At 46.8% G+C, this 21,304-nt stretch overlaps 2 protein-coding genes across 2 annotated transcripts; one reads left to right on the top strand and one right to left on the bottom strand.

The window, feature by feature from the left end:
- Positions 1 to 328: 328 nt before the first annotated feature.
- Positions 329 to 12,401, bottom strand: LOC120830792 (E3 ubiquitin-protein ligase KCMF1). Its single transcript, XM_040195702.2, has 7 exons — positions 12,171 to 12,401; positions 9,659 to 9,826; positions 7,812 to 7,951; positions 7,032 to 7,133; positions 5,804 to 5,984; positions 2,051 to 2,369; positions 329 to 1,962 (listed from the first exon to the last, which is right to left on the bottom strand). Exons 1-7 carry the CDS (start codon positions 12,184 to 12,186, stop codon positions 1,635 to 1,637), a joined length of 1,254 nt encoding a protein of 417 aa, XP_040051636.2. The 5' UTR covers positions 12,187 to 12,401; the 3' UTR covers positions 329 to 1,634.
- Positions 12,402 to 15,068: 2,667 nt separating this feature from the next.
- lipg (lipase, endothelial) lies at positions 15,069 to 19,900 on the top strand. The gene is made up of 10 exons (XM_040196277.2): positions 15,069 to 15,336; positions 16,285 to 16,475; positions 16,643 to 16,822; positions 17,265 to 17,376; positions 17,469 to 17,687; positions 17,842 to 18,084; positions 18,251 to 18,371; positions 18,686 to 18,913; positions 18,994 to 19,098; positions 19,189 to 19,900. The coding sequence occupies exons 1-10, from the start codon at positions 15,246 to 15,248 to the stop codon at positions 19,199 to 19,201; spliced, it is 1,503 nt and encodes a 500-aa protein (XP_040052211.2). The 5' UTR covers positions 15,069 to 15,245; the 3' UTR covers positions 19,202 to 19,900.
- The last annotated feature ends 1,404 nt before the right edge of the window (positions 19,901 to 21,304 follow it).

Raw genomic sequence — 21,304 nt, 5'->3', positions numbered from 1 at the left:
CCAGCGTAGGTCTCTGCAAATATTTGTACATTATTGCCCTCAATGTAGAAGCTGGACTTGATCTTTGGTTTACCATCAGAGGAAGCCAGCGCTCCCACAGCACATCGGTGGTGTAGTTTATATTCTTCACGAAAGATGTTACTCATAAAAATGAAAGAATCTTTGGGTCAAAGCTAGAAAACACACAAGAGGAATAAACAAACATTGAGAATAATCTCCATTTTTCTGTTGGGCCCTTCGTGCTCGTCCTGGACCTCACATACATTCACTTGTTCTTGCATGTTAATCTGGTGTGAAAGAGCACATACATGACTGATCGAGATAAAACTTGACCTGTACGATAGGTGTTTATTTTTTACAATATGCTGTACATGGTCACCAAAAGTTAGCAACTGAGAAAAAAAAAAAACGTGAAAACAAACCAGAGAGCGGGATTGGGTTAGTTAATTTCCATCCAAAACATTTTTATTGTCCTCCAGACTGAAAGGTTTACCCTGTGGTTTGGCTCGTTCGCGGAGCCAAAGACATTGCATTTCTTCAGGGAGTAGTGGAGGCACAGAGATCTTTGTGTGAGCGAGAGAAGAGAGGAAAGAGCAACACGGGAGTCTCTCCTTCAAGTCACATGATGAGTAACCTGTGCATTCATGAGCTGAGCAGGTAGCGCCTGGTCTTCCTTTAAACAGAGAGAGAGGGGGGGTGGGGCGGGGGGACCTCTGTGAAGACCAGGTTGCGTTTCTTCTGCGTAAAAAAAAAAAAAAAGAAAAGGCCCAGAAAAAGGTCCCTCGGAGGAGACGCCACGTCTCCGCTCGCCGCTCAGCTGCGTGATGTTGAGCATCTGTAGTGTACACATGGACCCCGGATATGAAACAAAAACCCCAAAGTGCCCGCAGTCGATATGAAGCCGGGTCGCAGGACCCAAAACAGGTGAAGTCACACAAGCGGGGTTGGAGGGGGTTGAGTCAGCCCAACGTGGCCAACCTGTCTGTGTGTCTGTCTGTCTCTGTGAGAGAGAGAGAGAGAGAGAGAGGGGAGGGGGGGCACACACATGCCAGTGGGACGCCAACTCCTTTACAGTGACTCAGGTGTCGGGACAGAAAGAGAAAGACCCTCAGTGACTGTGCACTTCCTAATGGGCACATGGTGATTTAAGCTCATGCTTAAGTTGTGGTAAACCACCCAAGCACTTTAATTAATAACTATAAACACACAGCAGCGTTTTCACCGGACGGGCTCCCGTCCGCCTCCTCTCCCGGCGTGTGTGTGTGTGTGTGTCTCTTGAAAACGGCCAACTCCGCGTTGCACCTTTGCGAGAGGAAACACGTGTTATGTGGATTTGATTATCAACTTTCATAAAGATTTCTCTGTAATATATTTTCCTATAGTATTTTTTTCCTCCCCATCTCTCACGCACTCACCACACTGGCTTTCACATTCTCTCGTCTCTCTTTTATTCATTGTACAACGTAGTCGACTCGGGGCTGAGTGGGGCACAACGGAGCTGAAATGACAACCACCGAGAAAAAGAATAATAATAAAACAAAGCCAAAAAGAACTGCAGTCTTTTTTGTCATCCATTGGCAGTTGGACCGGCTGAGCGTTCAGCCTCCGTTTGAGGGGGGGGAGGGGCCACGCCATCAAAGGGGCGGCGCGGGAGGCTCTTTCTTTGGCGGCGCCGTTTTAGTTGTCGTTTTTGTCGTCTTGGGCGCTGGTCTCATCTCCTTGAGGTTGAGGTTCTCCAGTGCCACGTCCAGGGTCATGACCTCAACGCAGCCCATGGACTCGAAGTCGGCGAAGTTCCGCAACGGGCCGTGACAGTCGTCCTCGTCCTCCTCCGAGGAGGCCGACGCGTCCTCGTCGGGCAGCAGCGTGGACAACAGCAGCTCCGTCACAAACAGGCTCCTGTCGGCCCACTGGGCCTCGCACGCCTGCCGCTCCGCCTCCGACAGCCGCGGTTCGCTCAGCCTGCGGGGGGGGGATTGAACAGTGATGAGGCAAGGCGCCTCCTTCCGATAAAGACATTTAGAGCACATGCAGAAAAGAGGCCCCCCACCTGCTGAGTAGAAACTGCGAGCTGTGTGGCGTTTGCTGCGCGTGGGACTCCGGGGGACCCGGGTTAGGACTGGGGTTGGTATTGTGGTTGGCGCCGGCGTTGGGGTTGGCGCCCCCGGAGTTGGTGTTGAGCATGGCGTTGGCTCGGCCGCCGCCCCGGGTGGCGTTTCGCGCCGTCTCCAATTGCTGACGTGCCGCCTGGGCCTGCTGGCGCTCCAGCTGGAGTTGCATCTGAAGCTGCTGGAGCTGAGACGCCGAAGGGCCCGAGCTGAGCTGACCGCCCGCCGAGCGCCGCACCCCCGACAGTTGGGACAGAAGCTCTGGGGGGGGACAAGGAGAAAAGACCGGGCCGTGATGTTAGAAGACTAGAATAAGCAGCCATGGCTGCAGAATTAACACCTTTGGTAAAAAGAGTAGCAGCCTGCACCTCAGTTTGGTTTTTTTAATACGAAGGCATTTTTATTAGGGGATTATTTATCAAGAGAAAAACAAAACAACAAAAACAAGAAAAAATGGCACCCGGCAGAGATCATTACGTATTAGGGGTGTAACGATTCATTTTAACAACAATTCAATTCGAATCGCGATTCATGGACAATCTGGGTTAATTTAGAACAATTCGATTCGATTCAGTAACTTTACTGGACAGTGCAGGCAAAGCTTCTGAGATCCCCGTTGTTTCTTGTAAGGAAATCAAGTTTAAATTAATTATGGATATTATAAACAAGCAAACAACAATTAATGGCAAATGTATTAACCTTTTATTTGAATCAAGTGCCATTTTCAATGTAAACATTACACAATAATTACACAATGTTTGGATCAATTCACAGAACCCTGGATTTTCAACCACATTGTAGGGTCGCATGTCTTTACAGCTAAACTTGGCAATTGTTACTGTGATGTTGAGTTTGGTGCTGGCGAGGCCTGAGGTGTCTGCAGAGCTGAGTTACCTGCTGCTGCTGCAGCGGTGACGCTGCTAGAGGTCCTGACTGTCGGCGTTGTTTAATCCCACGGCGCCTTAGTAGATGGCCCGAAAGATTCTTTGTGTTTCCGTGGTTTTTTTATTTGGCTTCTACATATTCTACAAACAGCGACTGACTTATTTAGAACACCTCCGTGTTTGCAAAAGCCCAAATGTTTCCACGCGCTGGATCGATAAGTTGGTTTGTAAATGTCTCGCTCGCAGTCGTCTCCTCCACGCTGTGTTTAGTTGTTGTTTGAGTTTCGCGCGGCTGCCGCTGCGTCCTGATGACGTCACAGACAGGCAGACTGAATCGAGTAACGTTTAACGTGTCTAAAGTGCTAAAAAACTAACAAACAAACACACATCCATACAGTTTTTGTACTTAAATCCAATGGGCAGTTTCCAAATATCGATACAAATCGATTATGTACCATTTCAATCGATATATGTCGTCCGGAATGCCGATTTGCGGAGCACAGATCGATTCAGTTGGATCGCAGGAATATAAATCGATTAATCGATTCAGTGAATGAATCGTTACACCCCTACTACGTATATTAAGTCATATAAAATTAAGTCAAACTTTATACATTTCATCCAACTGAATTGAATTCTATACCAGTCACAACATTTCTTGTCTTTGGTCTAGGATTATATGCACAGGATTACATCTTGGTCAAGTATGGTAGTTTAACTTTTTTTCTCCTCTATCCGCTAATGAAGAACTTTTGCAGACAAGACCAAAAAGTATGAGAAAACAAAACCTGGGGGACTGTTGTATATGTACCTCCTCTTACTCTCAGAATGAAAGTCCTCTTTCCATGTCGTAGATTTATCCAGTGTTCTACAGAAGGTGTTCAGCTTGTATCCATCTACAGGTAATTGTTTGCTTTGCTGCTTCTGGGAGCATTGAAGAGGCATCCGAGGCTTTCCATTCCAAATAAATCAGGATATTTGTCTGCCAGTGCTGCAACTGACTGGTGTACCATAAACAAATACAGTACAAAATTATTTCAATTATTACACTCAAACTCTAAGGGGTGTTGACCAGTTACTTAGATCTTCTTTCACTTTTTTTTCCCCATACAGATCGCCGAGTTAACCGTATTTCTAGGTATTTAGTTTCCAACAGTGGTGGATTGTAATCAAAATGGTCATTTGTTATGTTTTGCATGTTTAACCGAATATGTCAAGGAGGTCTAAAGATTAAGGAGGCAGGTTTCTGGGTCTTTGATGTATATTAATACATCATCAGTAGGTTAGTTTTAGCTCCTTATCATTTGGGAGTTCAATTCCTTTTATACTGTGTTACAATGTAGAGTGCAAAGGGGGCATCCACAGACGTGTAGAGCTTTCCAATTTAATGCGATCAGCAAGACGTCCATTAATTCTTGATTCTTGCGGTCGCGGCAGAGTACAGAGCTTTAATAGTGTTAATTGACTGAATCCGTCTTGGCCAAAAACAGCTCTTCCCAGCTGACGCGGTCAAAAGCCCTTCTGCATCTAAACTGATTAACATGGCGTTCAGTTTGGTTTTCCCAATATTTTCTATGATGTGTAAAGAGCGTCTAATATTATCTTGAGTTTAACGCCCCCAGACAAAACCGGTTTGATCAGGAATAAGTTCAGTCTCGTGATTGATGAGATCAAAATTGGCCTGTATGAGCTGCATCACATTCTGTCCTTGCCTTTTTTTGGGATGACACAGATAAAAGCTTCCTCCCCGGAGGGTGGAAATGTCAAACCCAAGACAAGAAGGGCTGGATTTATCTTTGGCCTGCAGAATAATATCTAATTACTATATATATATATATATATATATATATATATATATATATATATATATATATATATATATATATATATATATGTATATTATAAATAGCTGCTATCACCAATCGGTCCACCGGGGGTCGCACTAGCAGTTGTGTATGAGCATTTCCACTACTCTTTTTCCAGTTTTCATTGAGCTACAGAATGTATTTTTTCTTTGTTTACGCCACCGGGGTGAACGCTTCACGCCGCTCCATCCTCTCCACCGTGGCTATTTTGTCACTTGTTAGTTTTTGTTCTATTTTCCTGCATCTAGTCACACTCATTTTGGATCATTTTAATTTTTTTAACTGTTATTTATTGCATCTGTGGGGTCTTCTTTCTTTAGTTTTGACTAGGAGAGTTCTTCCATTTACGGTGTTATGTTGGAACGCTTACCAGAAGTCACTTTGACATAGTAAGTCCTGTAAATATACAAAATTGGTGAAATAGTTTATCCTAAAAACTACGAGGTGTCCTGTCAGAGACCGACCCATTGTGAAGCCTCTGATCCACAATCATAAAGCTGGAGCAATAGAACTCTAAAGACCCACATGTTGGCCCAGATGAGACCCTCAGACGTTAGAATAGAATCCCACCGGGCGGGTCGGCGCACCAGCAGGTACGGTGGGTCATTAGTGAGGCGGACTGAACAGGGACTCATTATGACACAGCTGGAGCCGACACGGCGAATGCCAAGCAGTGAACCGGCTTCAAACAGGCAACAGGATAAACAAGGAATTACCACGGCAACCACTCAGCCTACGCGTTACCGTGTTCTCCAGACTCGGCCTACTGCAGGGAACGGGTCTCTTTGTGTGACACGCTACGTACGCGATGACTTACTGACGTAGCAGAGAACGAGCGCCCCGTGTCGGGCGCTGGGAAACACAATTCTTGCATCAAGTTCTGCAGACACACGCCTGCATGGGTCTAGTGTGGTAACGTGTGTGGGGGCGGTGGGGGGTGACTGACCTGCTATGGGGTCCATGGCCTCTCTGCTGTAGTTGGAGCTCTGTGAGGAGCTCTGGCTGGTGGAGAGCCCCCCTGTGGTGCTGCTGGTAAAGTGCATGTTGGACCGGCGGGCTCGTGGACCCCCCAGGCCACGTCCAGGGTGGAACATCCTCCTCACATGCCGCACCCCGCTGGACTCATCGTGAGGTTGGTGGTTAAGGAGAGCAACATAAGGGCAAGCTTTTGATCATGTGCACAAAAAAATGCCTCATGGTTCGTTCCCAGAGAAGTGGATCATCAATCACAACCAAGTGTACAATATCTGAAAAGCATCAGGCATTAGTTGTCATTAGTAGTTATTTTACATGTAAAATGCCAAGTCATTGTTTATAGTTCTATGTTAATGGGCCTACATACATAAAATAACCATTAGCATGGTGTCACCACCAGCCTATGCAACACTCAATGAAATACACGTTTGCATCTTTGGTTCCCTCAGCAGAACTCACTGAAAGGACTCCATGAATAGACGCGTCACACGCAGCGTTTCAGCTGCTTCCTGACAGATGCTGCCATTTAGAAGCAGTCATGGAATTGATGCGTACAAATTCTCTCCTGAACTACTTGTGTGGTGTAAGCAAAGTCAGACATTTTCATTGCAAAAGGAACGAAGGGGATGCGTACGCTTTTCTGAAATACAGCTTGAATGACGACACTACAGCAGAGGCCAGCAAGTCAGAATAAGACGCCACATTAATGACATAACAGAAGACAAGATTGCATTACAAGTCGTGCCCCCAAATATTACTGCCTTTGGAGTGTTCTCTCTTTTGGAGAGACTCTGAAAGAAGAGAAAACTAACAGAGCCACACAAGCAGATTTGAAGGAACACATGAAGACGACAGCAGTCGGCCTCCACTCGGACTCTCATCGCCTTTGCTATTGAACCAGTAGCAAACAGCGTGCAACCTGAAGGAAGCATGCAAACACACACGTACAGGCAATTTAGTTTAAGCGAGGACGCTAAATAGTTTCTGCACATTTGGATATCTGATTAATATGTTTACCCACCACGGGGGATCTATAAAGCTTTGAGGAGGCGCCGACGTTATCACTGCAATGTCAACAAACAGCAGCTCCAGTAAACAGACCCCTCCTTTGTGCGCTAATCTTTGGCTAGTCGATACAGCAGTCCGGTTCCGGTTGAGTCTGCGCATCAGGGGAATGCATGGCTATTTGAAAAGGATATCAAGTCTCTGGGTGCTCTATGTTCAAGTGTGAGATGAGCAGCAAAGTCATCCGTCACATGATTGGGGTCTCCACCTGGCAGCGCTGCACATATGGGGCAGATCTAGAGGACAGTAAGAGAGCACATTCAAAAATGACCAGCTGCTGCTGTGTCCTCTTGAACAAACGCTGAGATGAGCAAATATCTGCCGTGCAGTATTTAATTATGAGAAGAAGCCATATCAGGAGTGTTAAAGCGTATTACAGTTAAAGTTAAACTAGGATCTGTTTGAACTTTACTCTCAGAACAGTGTTGTGTGGCTTGCAGATCTTACTGTACCAAATACTTACAAGCTTGGTTGATAACATTGCCATTTCAATTATTGTTAGGATTAATAACAAGTGTCTGGAATTCCAGCTGAGCTAGTTGGAAATCTCTTAAATGGTCATAAAGAACCCTGGATGATGATGGTAGTAGTCAGGTGAAGGGGAAAGACTGCTCTATGCACTTACTGCACAAATAGTGAGAACTGTGATGTGATCATTCAGGTTTTACATTTATTTATTTACTGTCTTTGCCTCCGTGAATGGAGGTTGCAGACAGTTGCAACAGGGATGAACCTAAAACATTCCACTTAAAGTTGTTCATTTGACAATAACTCAGCAAAACGTGGCTTTGGGTGTAGACACAACTTCATTTACTGAATAATCCTTCTGAGGCACGTGGATGTTTGTAGGTCCTAATATCTCCAAAACATCCCGTTCATTGGAGGCTGGGCGTGAAGGGACAGCAACAACTCACCACCTCTGTGGAGGTCTCCGTGTGCTCTGCAGCCACGTGCTCCTGCAGGGAGATTTCCGTGTAGCCCATCCTGCCACAGTATGGACATGTGAAGGCCTGGGGCTGCTCCACCGACACCGCTTCTCCACCGTAGTACAGGTCTGGGGGGGAGAATCAAGGCAGACCTTTGTCAATGATCTCTGGTTCTCCCACACAGATGGAAGATGTTAGAACGCAGCAGAAACTTGCAGGTTAAGGATGAACACACACTAAGTCACGTTAAAGTCAATTTGGGGGAGAGGAATTAATAAGTGGGTTCAATTTAGCTGAGAACAAACACTTTCTAGTAAACCAAACCATTTTAACTGTGCCAAAAAAGTAAGTAAGTAAAACAGCCCTATTAGCCCAAACAAGTACCTGGAAAAAACCTGGCGGTGGTTTAGAACAAAACAAAGAACCCGGCCGTCCAGTGGGGGGAGCCGTTTGGGGAGGCAGCCCCCCTAATATAATGGTGGGGCAAACACTGCAGTGGGTGTGGTGAACGTGTTAGCCAACAGGATGTCCAGCAGACAGCATTTCTTTTAAGTACCGTTGGTGTCCACTTGATAGATGAAAGTCAGTATCCACTTTCCTGCTAGCTTTGTTTTGGACCGCCACAAATTTAAGGGGAAAGATCAAATTATTTCATATTTATGAAAGCTCCATTTTGTTCCCCAGCTAGACGCTAATTGTGTGCGGGTGCAATGTGGTGGAGAGTTCTCGTAGTGTTGGTTGTCAATGGTGAGAAGGAGCCGAGTGGATTGGAAGGGTTTAGTAAGAATTCTGTCATTTCACATCGACAATATGAAAACAGATTGTTGTAGCTTTAAAAAACTTTTTCTTGCATGTTTACTGCGAGAGCGTAGTAGTAGCAGCTCATAATACAACTGTCCTCTTAGGAAAACAGTCAACAAGGGAGGGGGGGGGGGGTGTTACGTTAAAGCCACAGAAGTTTTATGAGCTTGCACCTTTTGCTGTGTTTTCATCAACCGTTTGTACAACAGACAACGTGTGAAAGGCTGAACATCAACATATTTCCTACATTGTCGCTGTGAAATAACAGTCAGTCATCAAACAGCAGATAAATGGTTCATATAAACAAAACCTTCATTTTAAATAGACATCAACACATCTAGTGTAATTTCAATAAATCAAACAATAAATCATGATGAACTAAATTGACTGCAACTCCGGATTGGAATAGCTTCCCCCATCGCTACGACAACTGCTTTTATTTATTTCGAGATAAACTAGATCAGCAGCCCAAAAACTCTCAAAAACTCCTCAAGCTGTTGGGTTTGCATCAATCACAGGCGTCTGGGAGCAGCCTTTCCGTCTGAAAACGAAAGCCAGCGGCAGCAGAAGGCGGCGTAGACAGCGACAGTTTAACTTATTAAAACCACTGAAGGGTGTTTTGCAAAACCTGCCAGCATTTATCCTAACAATCACAAGCCAAGGAATGACAGCTGTTTATTATTTGTGCATCAATAGTCAAATGCATAAATCCTTCCTAGAATAACAACAGATGTTTGCAATTAAAGTGATGCCGTCTCTTTATTTTGGTTTACTTTGCCACGACAGTCTGGCAGAGTAAACACATGCACATACACAGTCCCTCTTTAGATGCAGTTATAGAGACACTTATTTTTAATAGCTCATTAATTGGCTTGCAATAACATCAACTCAGAAAAACATCTGTCCATCGGGGTAAAGTGTCATCAAACCACATTAGTCACACCAACACAAAGCACAATGCAAAATGACAAGCTTCTGTGGCTACAATTCCACACCAAATTCATCAGGCTGTTGTGAACATCAATTCCACTTACCAAAGTCCACTCGGGTTAATATACACTGCATGGGATGCTCTGTGGTGTGTCTGGTCGTGGTCGCGCCGCTCTCGTAGCACGACGCGCACAGGTCGTAGTCGTAGCAGATTAAACATTTGTATCGTCGTCCTCTGAAGTTGCCTTTTAAACATGCGTCGCAGCTCACGCCTGAAGGAGACAAGAGAGGAAACAACAAGAGAAGGTTAGAGTTTGGACACCTACTTTAAAACTATTTACCATGTATTCCTTGTTCGTATAAAGCCATTACATTAGAGGTTTTAACTGAGATGTCCTTCGGTAAGTTAGATTACATTGAACTGGGACTTGCAGTTCTTCTGATAAATCCTGCAATAATACTTTTGTGCACAGTAATGTTACGTTTTATTTGAGGCTGTGAGAAGATGAACTCGTATTGTGGTGAGCGTGCTGTTGAGTACTGGGTAACATAACCTTCTATTCCAAGTATTGCAGTTTGTTTTTTATCGCTATGATGGGCCTCTGTGGTTGATTGTAACACAATAAAATTGAAAATAGGTTCAAAATTGTTTCCAAAAGGAAGTGCCTTCGGCATCTAGTCTAAAAACCATGGAGTAAAATGACCACATCCGGTGAGTATTTATGGCGTGGATATTGCACTGCATCGTTGCAATATTTTACTATTCCTCTTGCTAAACGAGTGTTAAACGACTGTCTATGCCGGCAAATCACTGTCAAAATTCGAGAGCGCAAATCAGGTTGATGCGTGCGAGCAAAAGTCTGTCTCGCGAAACGTGAACTTCCTCGCTAGCGGCCCGTATTTGTAAAATATCGGGAAAAAAAGTCTGAATCTGTGAATATCTTGCCAACTTTCAATACGGATCGACTTTTTGAAAACAATAGATAATGAGGTTGTAGTGAATGTGATATACAAGATGTGCGCAGGCTCCTCCATAGTTCGGTAAAGTTGGCAAGATATTCAGATTCAGACTGACGGACCGGTCTGCGAGCTGGACGCATTGCTCTTAATGTGCCGGTAATGATGGTAAATGATGGTTGTAGCTGGTTGTCATCTACGGTCCACTACGATTACCGAAGGGGGGCGTTTGTTTTTTGACAAGGTTTTATCTCATAATTTCGACTTTCTATCCCCTTTCTGTAGTGCGGAAATGGGCTTCTATAGGTGTGTGAACGCATCACTCCAGCCAATCCAAAGACGGGGTTTGTAACCAATCAGGTGTAGAGACCATGGTGACCGGCTCCGCCCCCTTACTGTCAAAAAGAAAAACAGCGAGCGCGTAGAAAACACCTTCGAGCGCGAGCAGAGACTAACCTCGCGAGCGAGGACGTTCACGGTTCGCGAGCGAGCAAATATCTCGCGCGAGACGGACTTTGGCTCGCGGATGTTTTATTTACGCGCATCAACCTGATTTGCGCTCTCAAATTTTGACAGTAATTTGACGCCACAACCGTCTGTCCCATTCACATTTTAATAATGATAATACTCTTAAGACCTGGCTTATTCATAAAGCAGTCACTGGAAATGTTTTGATTCCGCACGCCAAAGGGCTTATTAACCTTGTGTGTCACAACATCCGGGACCCTGTGGTGGTTCTTGACGGACTCGGACAGTTGTGCGGTGCCGGCGTGTTGAATGACACCGCCGGTAGCGCTCAGGTCCCGGCAGACCCCGCATCCATGACAAGAACGAGCACAGGCGCCTTTACGTCTCGATGACTACCGACAGAGAAGTTGACCACACGGAAACCGAAGGCCGCTTTGGCCCGACTCACCTCAACTAACCCAGCTGCCGTTTAGCTAAACGTCAGCTGGGTTAAGACGTCACCGTACGTTAACCGACGTTAACTAACCGAAGGCTTCGCCGGCGGAGGGGCTCGAACTTCCAGCGTCGTTGACATCGTTAGCTAACTTAACGTTTAACTTTTACCCGACACCAGCGAACTTCGAGCCCAACAAGGTTGGCCGCAAGGGCGAAATTGGTGTTCAGTTTGCTAAATGTTAGCTCGCGAAACTGGAACCTAAAATGCCGCCTGGCAGTCGGAAGGAGGCTGGAAAAAGCGAACCTCACCGAAAAGACCATTCCCGGACCCGGCAGCACCAGCTGGGACTCGCTGCTCTCACGCGTTTCCTACTCTCGGCACTCCCCCCTAACCCACATAACCCATTACCAGCTAGCTTGCAGCCTAGCTATCACGCTTAGCTCACGGTAGCTAGCTTGTGCGGCTTAAATGTCAGCGTTGTCAGACTGCTTCTACAGTTACATTTCCTAAAACGTAACGCAAATGTCACAGGCAAGGTGCGGTGGTTTCGACGCACCTTGTTGCGTGTCCGCCATAACGCGCCCCCACGAAACTGCACCGCAACCTTGCTGCTAACACTAGCGCACGTTAGCCGGGACGGGCTTCAAAACAAGAAATTGAAGGCTAGCTAACGTTAGCTAGCGGTGCCCTGTCAACGCTTCTTAATATCAGAAATCCCCAATGGCTCGCGCCACCGTGCCGACGCGTATCCTCACCTTCGTGACGGGACATCCTATGGACGCTAGCGCAGCCCCCTCTTCGGGCTCCTCGGCTTGCAATACAGAATAATATTAGTGAAGAGAAGAGAAGCCGGGGTTGGTTGGCTGTCCCTGGCCTCTTCCCTCATGAAGGATCCGGTCTGGCTCGCTGCCTCCGCCCCCCTCCCCATCCGCCCCCCTCCTGCTGTGTCACTGTGGCGCGCACGGCCCGCACGACCACACGGTGGCGCTGGTGCGTCACTTTCGGTTCCACGACTTATGCGTGTGCATGGAAAACAGGCTTACAGGTATAACCAGGCTTGTAGGAATCTGTTATTGTTATCCATCACTCTGAGCAGGTACTTGTGTACAGGTTCCCTGAATGCATCATCGATTGTCATGCCGACATATCATGTGTTTCCACCTTCTGTTAACCTAGAAAAGTACGCAAAAAGCATTAAACGTCCTTACTGGCATTGAAATACCTTTTAACAAATAGTTATAACCCCAACATCGCTGGGATTTAATTGACACTGAATTTGTCCAAATGAGGGCTCACATGTGGTCTCACTCAGGTCATTGGCCATTTAAAAATTGGGTAGATCACGTTGAAAGCTTCACACACAAGTAGCCTTCAGGAATCAGAAAACATTTATTGCCAAAATATGTCAAACATACAAGGAATTTGACTTGGCGGTTGGTGCGTGACAGTAGACAGTGTAACAATAGACAACAAGCAGTGCACAAGTAATAAAATAAAATGAAATGCTAATGATATGGGTTAGTAGAATAAGGCTATGGGTTAGTATAAAATAAGAGAATAAAGTAAAAACCAAGAACGACAAGAGTTAAACTGCTCACGTCAAAAAGAACAACACGTGAGATTTTTGGGAATAACTTCATGTATGACAGGGAACAAAGATGTTGAAGTTAGGCTCTCTCTGCGCTCCCCACGGAGCAGCCTGCAGGTGATCCGTTTCCCTCCCTTCACAGTGTCTCATTGTTGGGTCTTGACGTTGTGGGACAAAACCTGGACGTGTCCGCATAGTGAAGAATCAAACTGTGTGTCTGACTGGGCGGCTGGCTGAGGCGTGTGGATGGAAAGAATAACAATGACCTGCATGAGAAGCAACATTAACGTTGGAATAAATATCACTGCCGGTGTCAGCTTCGGTCCAACAGACTAACCTGGGGATGTCATTGAGTTCTGCTCTTCATTTTTTCACAAGATGTTAAGACACGGAACTGAATTAGGAGAACGTGGCGTGACATTTCAAGCAGTTTTCTCACTATCAAATCCTTGTAAAATAAAATGCTGTTGCTGTATGTTCAATATCAGAATATCACACAACAATCATGGGATGCAGCAATGCCTGCTGCCCTCCAGAGGTCAACAACGTCCATGAAACCACCCCCTTCTACAACAGCCAGATCCGTCTCATCACTTGAACCTCAGTGTCCTCTGGAGATGCACCTTCTTCTTTCTTCGAAAAGAGGAAATGTATGGCTATTAATAAATGGATAAAAATAGCTCAAGTTATTTTCAATGGTATCAGTCTCACGCTCGTCCCCTTGATCCCGCTTTTCTGAAGATCATTTCATCATCAGTCCAGTTGGTTCATAGAGTGAAGCAAGTGAGGGATTAGATTGATTTGACCTAATTACCTTGGTAGGTTCACACCAATGACTCTTTTGTTTTCAGTTGAGATAAGACAAGAAAATGGTACAGTACACACAATGGGCACACCACACATGTCGTAGGCCCGTAGGGGGATGACGTCACTGTGTTGTTGTACTCACATCTTTTTCTCATTTTTTGTATTGCATCGATTTCTTTCATAATAATGTTTTTGGTACATTTGATCAAAAAATAAAAAGTGGAAGCAATTTGGAAGAGATAGATAGATAGATAGATAGATAGATAGATAGATAGAGGCCATACAGAGTGGGAGGAAACAGTTCAGTGCGTTTATGTCTATGTGCAGTAGTACACCAGCCTGTTTGAATAGCAGGTAGATGGGGGGCTGATGTGGCAGCTGACATGTGTCCCCACCCAGGAGGGGAGGTGGGCGCGCTGTTGTACGTACACAACACAGTGGCGTTATTATAGCAGACACCCCTTGCGTGAGTGCGCCCATTCTTCTCCTCATCGGTTGGAGATAAGCTGATGGTTGGCAGCGCGCCAGGCAGGGGGGGGATGCGTTCACTCCCTCCACACACACACACACACACACACACACACACACACACACACACACACTCACACACACTCTCTCTCTCTATGGGGCGACTGAGTGAGGAACACGGTCGTCCTCCAATCAGAGGGTTGTCGGTTTGATGCCAGGCTCTGCTAACCCGCGTGTCGATGTGTCCTTGGGCAAGACACTTAACCCAACATTGCTCGTGTAGCTGCGTCTACAGTGTGTGAATGTTAGTTACTGATGGCAGGTGTCACTGTGTGTGGTTCTCCTGTCATCAGTGTATGAATGGGTGTGAATGGGTGAATGATGTCATGTAGTGTTGAAGCGCTTTAAGTGGTCAGAAGACTAAAAAAGCGCTGTACAAGTACAGGCCATTTACCATTTACACACAACGATCCACACACACACACACACATCCACACGAGCCTTTTAAATATTACCTCTCAGATTAACACTGAATACATAATAATAAATTCCCACATCTTTGCGAGTGTATTGATAATTGATGTGTGGATCAGATGATCCACCGCCTTCAACCCCGCGCGGCCACAGCGACGCCGAGCAGCTGGATGGGAACGTGAGAAGAACTACTACGAGTTCATTCATCTTTGCCACGCCCCGCACGACCTACACAAACGGGGGCCTGACCAATGAGACGCGCGAGACATCAGCCGATGATCAGCTGACTGGGAAGGGGCAAACTATTTAAAACTCTAATGAGACACTAGTTTTTAGCATTGCTCTGGCTGCGCTTCCACCGGATCCGTCGCGCTCTTTGGTTCCCTCAGGTCCTCCTTCCTCGCACGCGCCGCCACCGGCTCCCCTGAAAGGCGATTCATATTCATATTCCCGGGACGCTTTTAATTCCTCCACACGCGCCCGGGACTGAGAAATGAGTCACGAAGCCCTTTTGCTGTGGATTTTCCTACAGTGCGCCGCCTCGCTCTCCACCTCCGCTGCGGGGGACGACGCGGTTCCTAAAGGTGAGACGCGGCTCTGCCTCCATTGTTCACTCATTTATGTCGTGTATTTGTGTGCCGCACTCCGATGGAAGCGTCCCACATCCAGCACCTGGTGTAAAAAGTAGGACAGAGACGCGCTGGTGGGGAATCCGTGAATGGAACGACGGTTGAAATGGCGCAAACCTCGCGTTTGCTCATCTTTCTCCGACGTCCTCGCGCCGTTCATCTGCATATTGTTAAAGGCTGTTAAGCGACGGAAGCGAACAAGTGTGGCGGGGCCGAGCCCACCAGAAAAAAACCCGGCGTGGACTTGTAGGAGACTGCGACGTGTCCTCTGCAGGGAGCCGTCGGGAGTCTCCACGCAAAACTCCACAGGACACTCGCGTGCGCCACGTCTCCTCCTCGCAGCGCGGATCCGCGTTTTACTGCGGACCGACCCCCCCCCCCCCCCCCCCCCTCCACGACCCCGGTTTGACTGTGGATGCCGCTCTGTGTGGCCCAAATGTATGCATTCATTTATTTATTTATTTATTTTTAGTTTATTAAAATTCAGACGGGATTGTGGTTAAGAGACCGCGTGGGATCACGAGACGCACACAAGCAGGTCAACATCTGGGCTTTAATTACAACATGTTGGTTCTTATCACGGGGATGATCTCGTCAGTATCCGCCCGCCGGCCTCCTGCGTAGTTTGAGCCCTTTAATCTCGGGCCCGAGAGTTTTAAATCCGAAATAATCCCCAAATCTGGTTGCAGCTGTGTGAGTCGGCTCCATTCTGCGCCTGCGCGTCTGGCGCTCTTTCGTCCAGCGTTATTGTAAACTCGTGTTCTCTGCGAAAGCAAGCTGATTGGCTGACTACTGGGCTGCCCCTCCCCACATCTTTCTTTCCGATTTAAAAATAATGTATTGCATCCCTCACTAAGGGAAGTAAACGTGCACCGTTGACATGGAGTGTCCTCTTGCCCTCAGGTGCAGACCGCGGGTTGGATGAACTGCCAACAGACGGCAGGGGTCTCCTTGGCAGCGTCAAGTACAACATGAGGAAGAGTTTAGATCTGGACCAGGAGGGCTGCTACCTGCAGCCCGGCAAGAAGGAATGTCTGGAGGAGTGTGGCTTCAACGCCACAGCAAAGACCATCTTCATCATCCACGGCTGGACGGTACGTGTTACTGGAGGTGGTCCTACTCTATGCCGTCTCCATCCGGGGGTCCTACCACAGGGCTTTGCTGGTTGGAATTTAGCACTTGAATGTGAGCAAACCCCAGCTCCGCATCTGAGGGTTCAAGCTGGCTGACTGACTCTTTCTCCTTTTTGTTCCTCCCTCAGATGAGTGGGATGTTCGAAAGCTGGATGCACAAGCTGGTCTCGGCCTTGATGCAGCGCGAAACGGACGCCAACGTGGTGGTTGTTGATTGGATAGCAATGGCTCAGCAGCTGTACCCAGACGCAGTCAACCACACCCACAACGTCGGCCTCGACATTGCCGGAATGCTCAACTGGCTTCAGGTGTGTACGGCCATACTGATGTTCTGCTGTGGATCCAATCCGGACATTAAAACGATGGTTTTCCTCAATACAGAATGCAGGGCGGGATCCTATTCGGATAAGTGACTTATGGCAGCGCTCTGTATTGCTGCGTGATAGAGGAGCAGTTGACTACCTGAAATGCTAAATGTCCAGGTGATGTTGATCTCGGATGTAGAAGCACTGAGGCAGAACCACTTTCCTCCGATTTCTTTTCTAAAAAGGATCAGGGTCTCTTTGGTATTTCAGAGTGCATGAACGCGACGGTCAGTAGATTCTGTCCTGCCTAACTTGAGCTGCGCTCGGCTGCAGCCACGACGGCTCATCGCTGGCTGAGAGCCAACATTTCTTCAGTGCGGGTTCAGTGTCCATGGAGGCAGCTGCTGACGTGAGTTGCAACTTTATTTTTTTTCCCTCCACACAGGACGAGCAGCAGCTGCCTCTGGACAACGTGCACCTGATCGGCTACAGTTTGGGCGCCCACGTCGCAGGCTACGCCGGTACATTTGTGCGAGGGAGCATTGGCAGAATCACCGGTACGTTTTTAAAGTTGCAAGACAAATGTACAGAGAAAAAGATGATGCCGTGTCATTGTCCTGACCTCCTGTCCCGCCGCTTATTTCTACAGGTCTCGACCCAGCAGGACCAATGTTCGAGGGGGTTGAAGAAGCGAAGCGCCTCTCCCCCGATGACGCTGACTTTGTGGATGTTCTGCACACGTACACCCGCGAGGCTTTGGGCGTGAGCATCGGCATCCAGCAGCCCATCGGGGACATTGACATCTACCCCAACGGCGGCGACGTGCAGCCAGGCTGTGCGCTGGGAGATGTGCTGGCAGTGGCTGGAAGTAAGTGCTCAAAACCGCTTTGTAGAGCCAAGCGTGATCACTGAGGCCACAGCGCTTCTTGGTTGATTTTCATGTTCGTAATCAACATCTACAAAAATTGTCACAGCGTTCTCTTCACTTCATCCCCTCTAACCCGGCCTTCCTCCTGCTCCAGATTTCATGGCGGTGATGAAGTGCGAGCACGAGCGTGCCGTGCACCTGTTTGTAGACTCCTTGATGAACAAGGACCACATGAGCTTCGCCTACCAGTGCACCGGACCCGAGCGCTTCAAGAAGGGCATCTGCCTCAGCTGCCGCAAGAACCGCTGCAACAACATCGGCTACAACACCCGGAAGATGCGCAAGAGGCGCAACACTAAGATGTACCTGAAGACGCGTGCCGACATGCCCTTCGGAGGTGAGTCATGGAGTTTGGGCTTTTATTACTACCAGTCACTTCCTCGTGTGACGAGTCTGCGATAATCGACCAATCGTGGTCTTATCTTTTAACGGCAACCCATTTAACAAATAAACTACTACTGACTATAATCTGTCAAACATTAACTCTGTTTCCTTTTTTGAAGGCTACCACTACCAGATGAAGATGCACGTGTTCAACAGAAAACAGGCTGACAACGCAGATCCAACCTTCCACGTCAAGTTGTACGGAGCCCATAACGATACGGAGAACATGTCTGTGGAAGTGTAAGTTCAAAAATCCATCAAATGTTTTTCCTCACTACATTTTAGAATGACAACTCATAAAACTACCAGTGCGCTGGCAGCTGCACGTCTGAGGGATTTGGAAGCGCAACGTGCCATCATGTAAATTTGGAACTGGAATCTTGTTTGGTCTGACCTTTTCTAAGCGCCAGCCATGTGATGCTCTCACTGGAGCAGTTCCCATTGATGTCTTTGCTTTGACCTTGTTTGTATAAGCATGATGTGGTGTAAAGTCTGTCGGACCCTCGTTGCTGCTTTTTGTTTTTTTTAAACTACTTTTTGTTTTTTTTGCGCAGCCCTGATGAGACCATCGGCCTGAACCTGACCAACACCTTCTTGGTGTTCACTGAGAAGGATATTGGTGACCTGCTAAAGATCCGTCTGAGCTGGGAAGGCGATTCTGAAACCTGGAACTCCGTGTGGAAGACCATCAAGAAGAATTGGTGGGCCTGGAACACCAAGCCCACCAAACCTGTGCTGGCAGTCCGGCGGATTCGCGTGAAGGCCGGGGAAACGCAGAAGAAGTAAGTAGGGGCTGGTGGCACCACCTCCCAGGATTTATTGTTCTTGACTGGCGCTAACTGATTCCTTTCTGACCTCGCAGGTTTACATTCTGTGCCCAAGATCCGGCAACAACTGAAATTTCCCCGGGAGACTCCCTAACGTTTGTGAAATGTCGTGATGGGTGGGAAGTGAAGCCACGAAAACGGTACGCAGTGCGTTGTTTTTGATATTAAGTGTAGGAGAAGCTGCAGAATGGCGTGTACAATAGTCTAAACAACCTTTGTTTGATTGACAGGTTGCCCATGTAACCACTCTGCACTTCCAACAACCAATGCACCATCACCACGGGGAGCCAACAAGGATCGCGAGAAGCATCGCCTTCGCTATGAGCACTTTGTTTTCGTAGAAGGATTGAACAGCACACGGTGATGGAGGGGGGGTGGGGGCTCGATTGGACTCTTGGCTGCACCTGGAAGGTTTCTAGAGACGAGGACTCGTCCGCGGGAAGTACAATGTGCAGGATGTAAAGCAAGGGGCTGTCCTGGGACGTGTTAAGGTGGCCCGAGGAGTTGCAGAAGGTTTCTTGTGTGGACTATTGACGTAGAATACAGATGTGTGCCGGTGGACCTGCGCCAGCAATGCAGTCACTGTACATTTTAAATCATTTTTATTTATGAGGAAAATGGAAGCACTGCAAGACCAACGTTATTTATCAATGCACATCTCTTAATGAAGCATATGTTGAATGCATTTCTCCTCGATGCAGTATTTTTTTGTGTGTGTGTGAACTGAGTGTTTCTATGTTGTGAGTGTTTGTCTGTGACCAAGAAGTGTGCCTTTCTGCTGAGAGATTACCGATGCTCTTAGAAGTGGCCGACACCTGATCTTATTGCACACAACCTTCTCTGAAGTTTTTGCGTAGTGTTAATGTTGCAGTTTGTGGGAAGGGTGTACATAATGTAAATAACTTTTCTTTTGGAAAAATAAACACTTATTTGTAAAAAATTGTCTGACTTATCATTTCAGGTGTAACCTTTTGTCTATCTGAATGTTCCTCCGACGGGCAGTAGACTGGCTGGTGGTGCAGCACTGGCTCCTGCTTGGCTTCGCTTGTTGGTCAGCTCAGGAAGTTCAGTCTTTGAGGTCTGAACATGAGCTGTATATAGAGTTTCCTTTCATGTCCTTTAAAAAAAAAAAAAAAAAACCTGCAGTATTAAACCTTACACTGTCACCATTTGTGTACAAGCAGCGCTCAGACTTTTGTTAAACTAATTCCTGATAATCAAACCGGCTTTACTGGTTAATCCAACTTCTTTTGCTTTTCTTTTCTGCACCAAAGAACCATTTCTATGAAGATTACAGCCATAAATGATCAAGTCACTTGATCTTGACTCCAACTTGATAAAACAATGACTTTTTTTCTCTTTTTACATAATCATGTCAACTTGGAAATTCAATATGGTGTAATATGTTCTGCTTTCTCTAAATATGAGCGATTTTGGATGCAAAACCGCTTCCTGTCCTACAGGACGATGAATCAGGAATGCCATCAAACATCCGTTAGCTTTCGTTTGTACGGGATGACTTGTACATGAATGAATCACAAACTCCGATCGTTCCTGTCATGCCATTCCCTGTCCCGTCATGTAGAACAAATACCTGCAAGAAGGAATGTCTTAAGAATGATTCACTAAACATCAGGCGGTTGTCTGAGCGTTAGTTTTGGCAATGACTCATGTCTCCAGCTTTCACCCTCTAGGATGATCTACAGTGAACTCTTAAGTGGTGTAATGGTTCCACACCGGGCTGGCATAGTATTTAACAGACAAGCGTTCAATGTATTGACCTCAAACGGTTCTTAAAGAACCCTTTAAAAAACAGTTCTTCAGTAGCGTCCTGTGTGGAGGAAAAATGGTTCTGGGTAGAACCTCTGCTCTTCACACAAACCTTCCTGGATCCCTTATTCCTAAGTGTACAAAAAATCTGTGCGTTTTCAAAGCTTGAGATTGTGTTTTTTTGCAAATCTTGAACTTGCATATCAAGGTTGACTTGATATAAATGGCCTGTATTTGTAAAACGTTTTGCTGTTGCCTATTGTCTGTTTCCAGTGTTCAATCAGGGTCTTGTTCAGGGTTCTTTTCATTTCACAAATGTACTTTGGTGGTTAAAGCCAAGGTTGACATTTTGGTAAACTCTCATGCATAACAGCGTGGCGACTGTGGGTGAGTGGGGAGCACGGTTGTCCTCCACTCAGAGGGTTGTTGGTTCGATCCCAGGCTCTGCTAACCTGCATGTCGATGTGTCCTTGGGCAAGACACTTAACCCAACATCCTGTAGCTGCGACTACAGTGTGTGAATGTTAGTTACTGATGGGCAGGTGTCACTGTGTGTGGTTCTCCTGTCATCAGTGT

Source organism: Gasterosteus aculeatus, chromosome 13 (genome assembly GCF_964276395.1).
Source record: "Gasterosteus aculeatus chromosome 13, fGasAcu3.hap1.1, whole genome shotgun sequence".
NCBI lineage: Eukaryota > Metazoa > Chordata > Actinopteri > Perciformes > Gasterosteidae > Gasterosteus > Gasterosteus aculeatus.
This window is presented reverse-complemented; position numbering and strand designations above follow the sequence as displayed.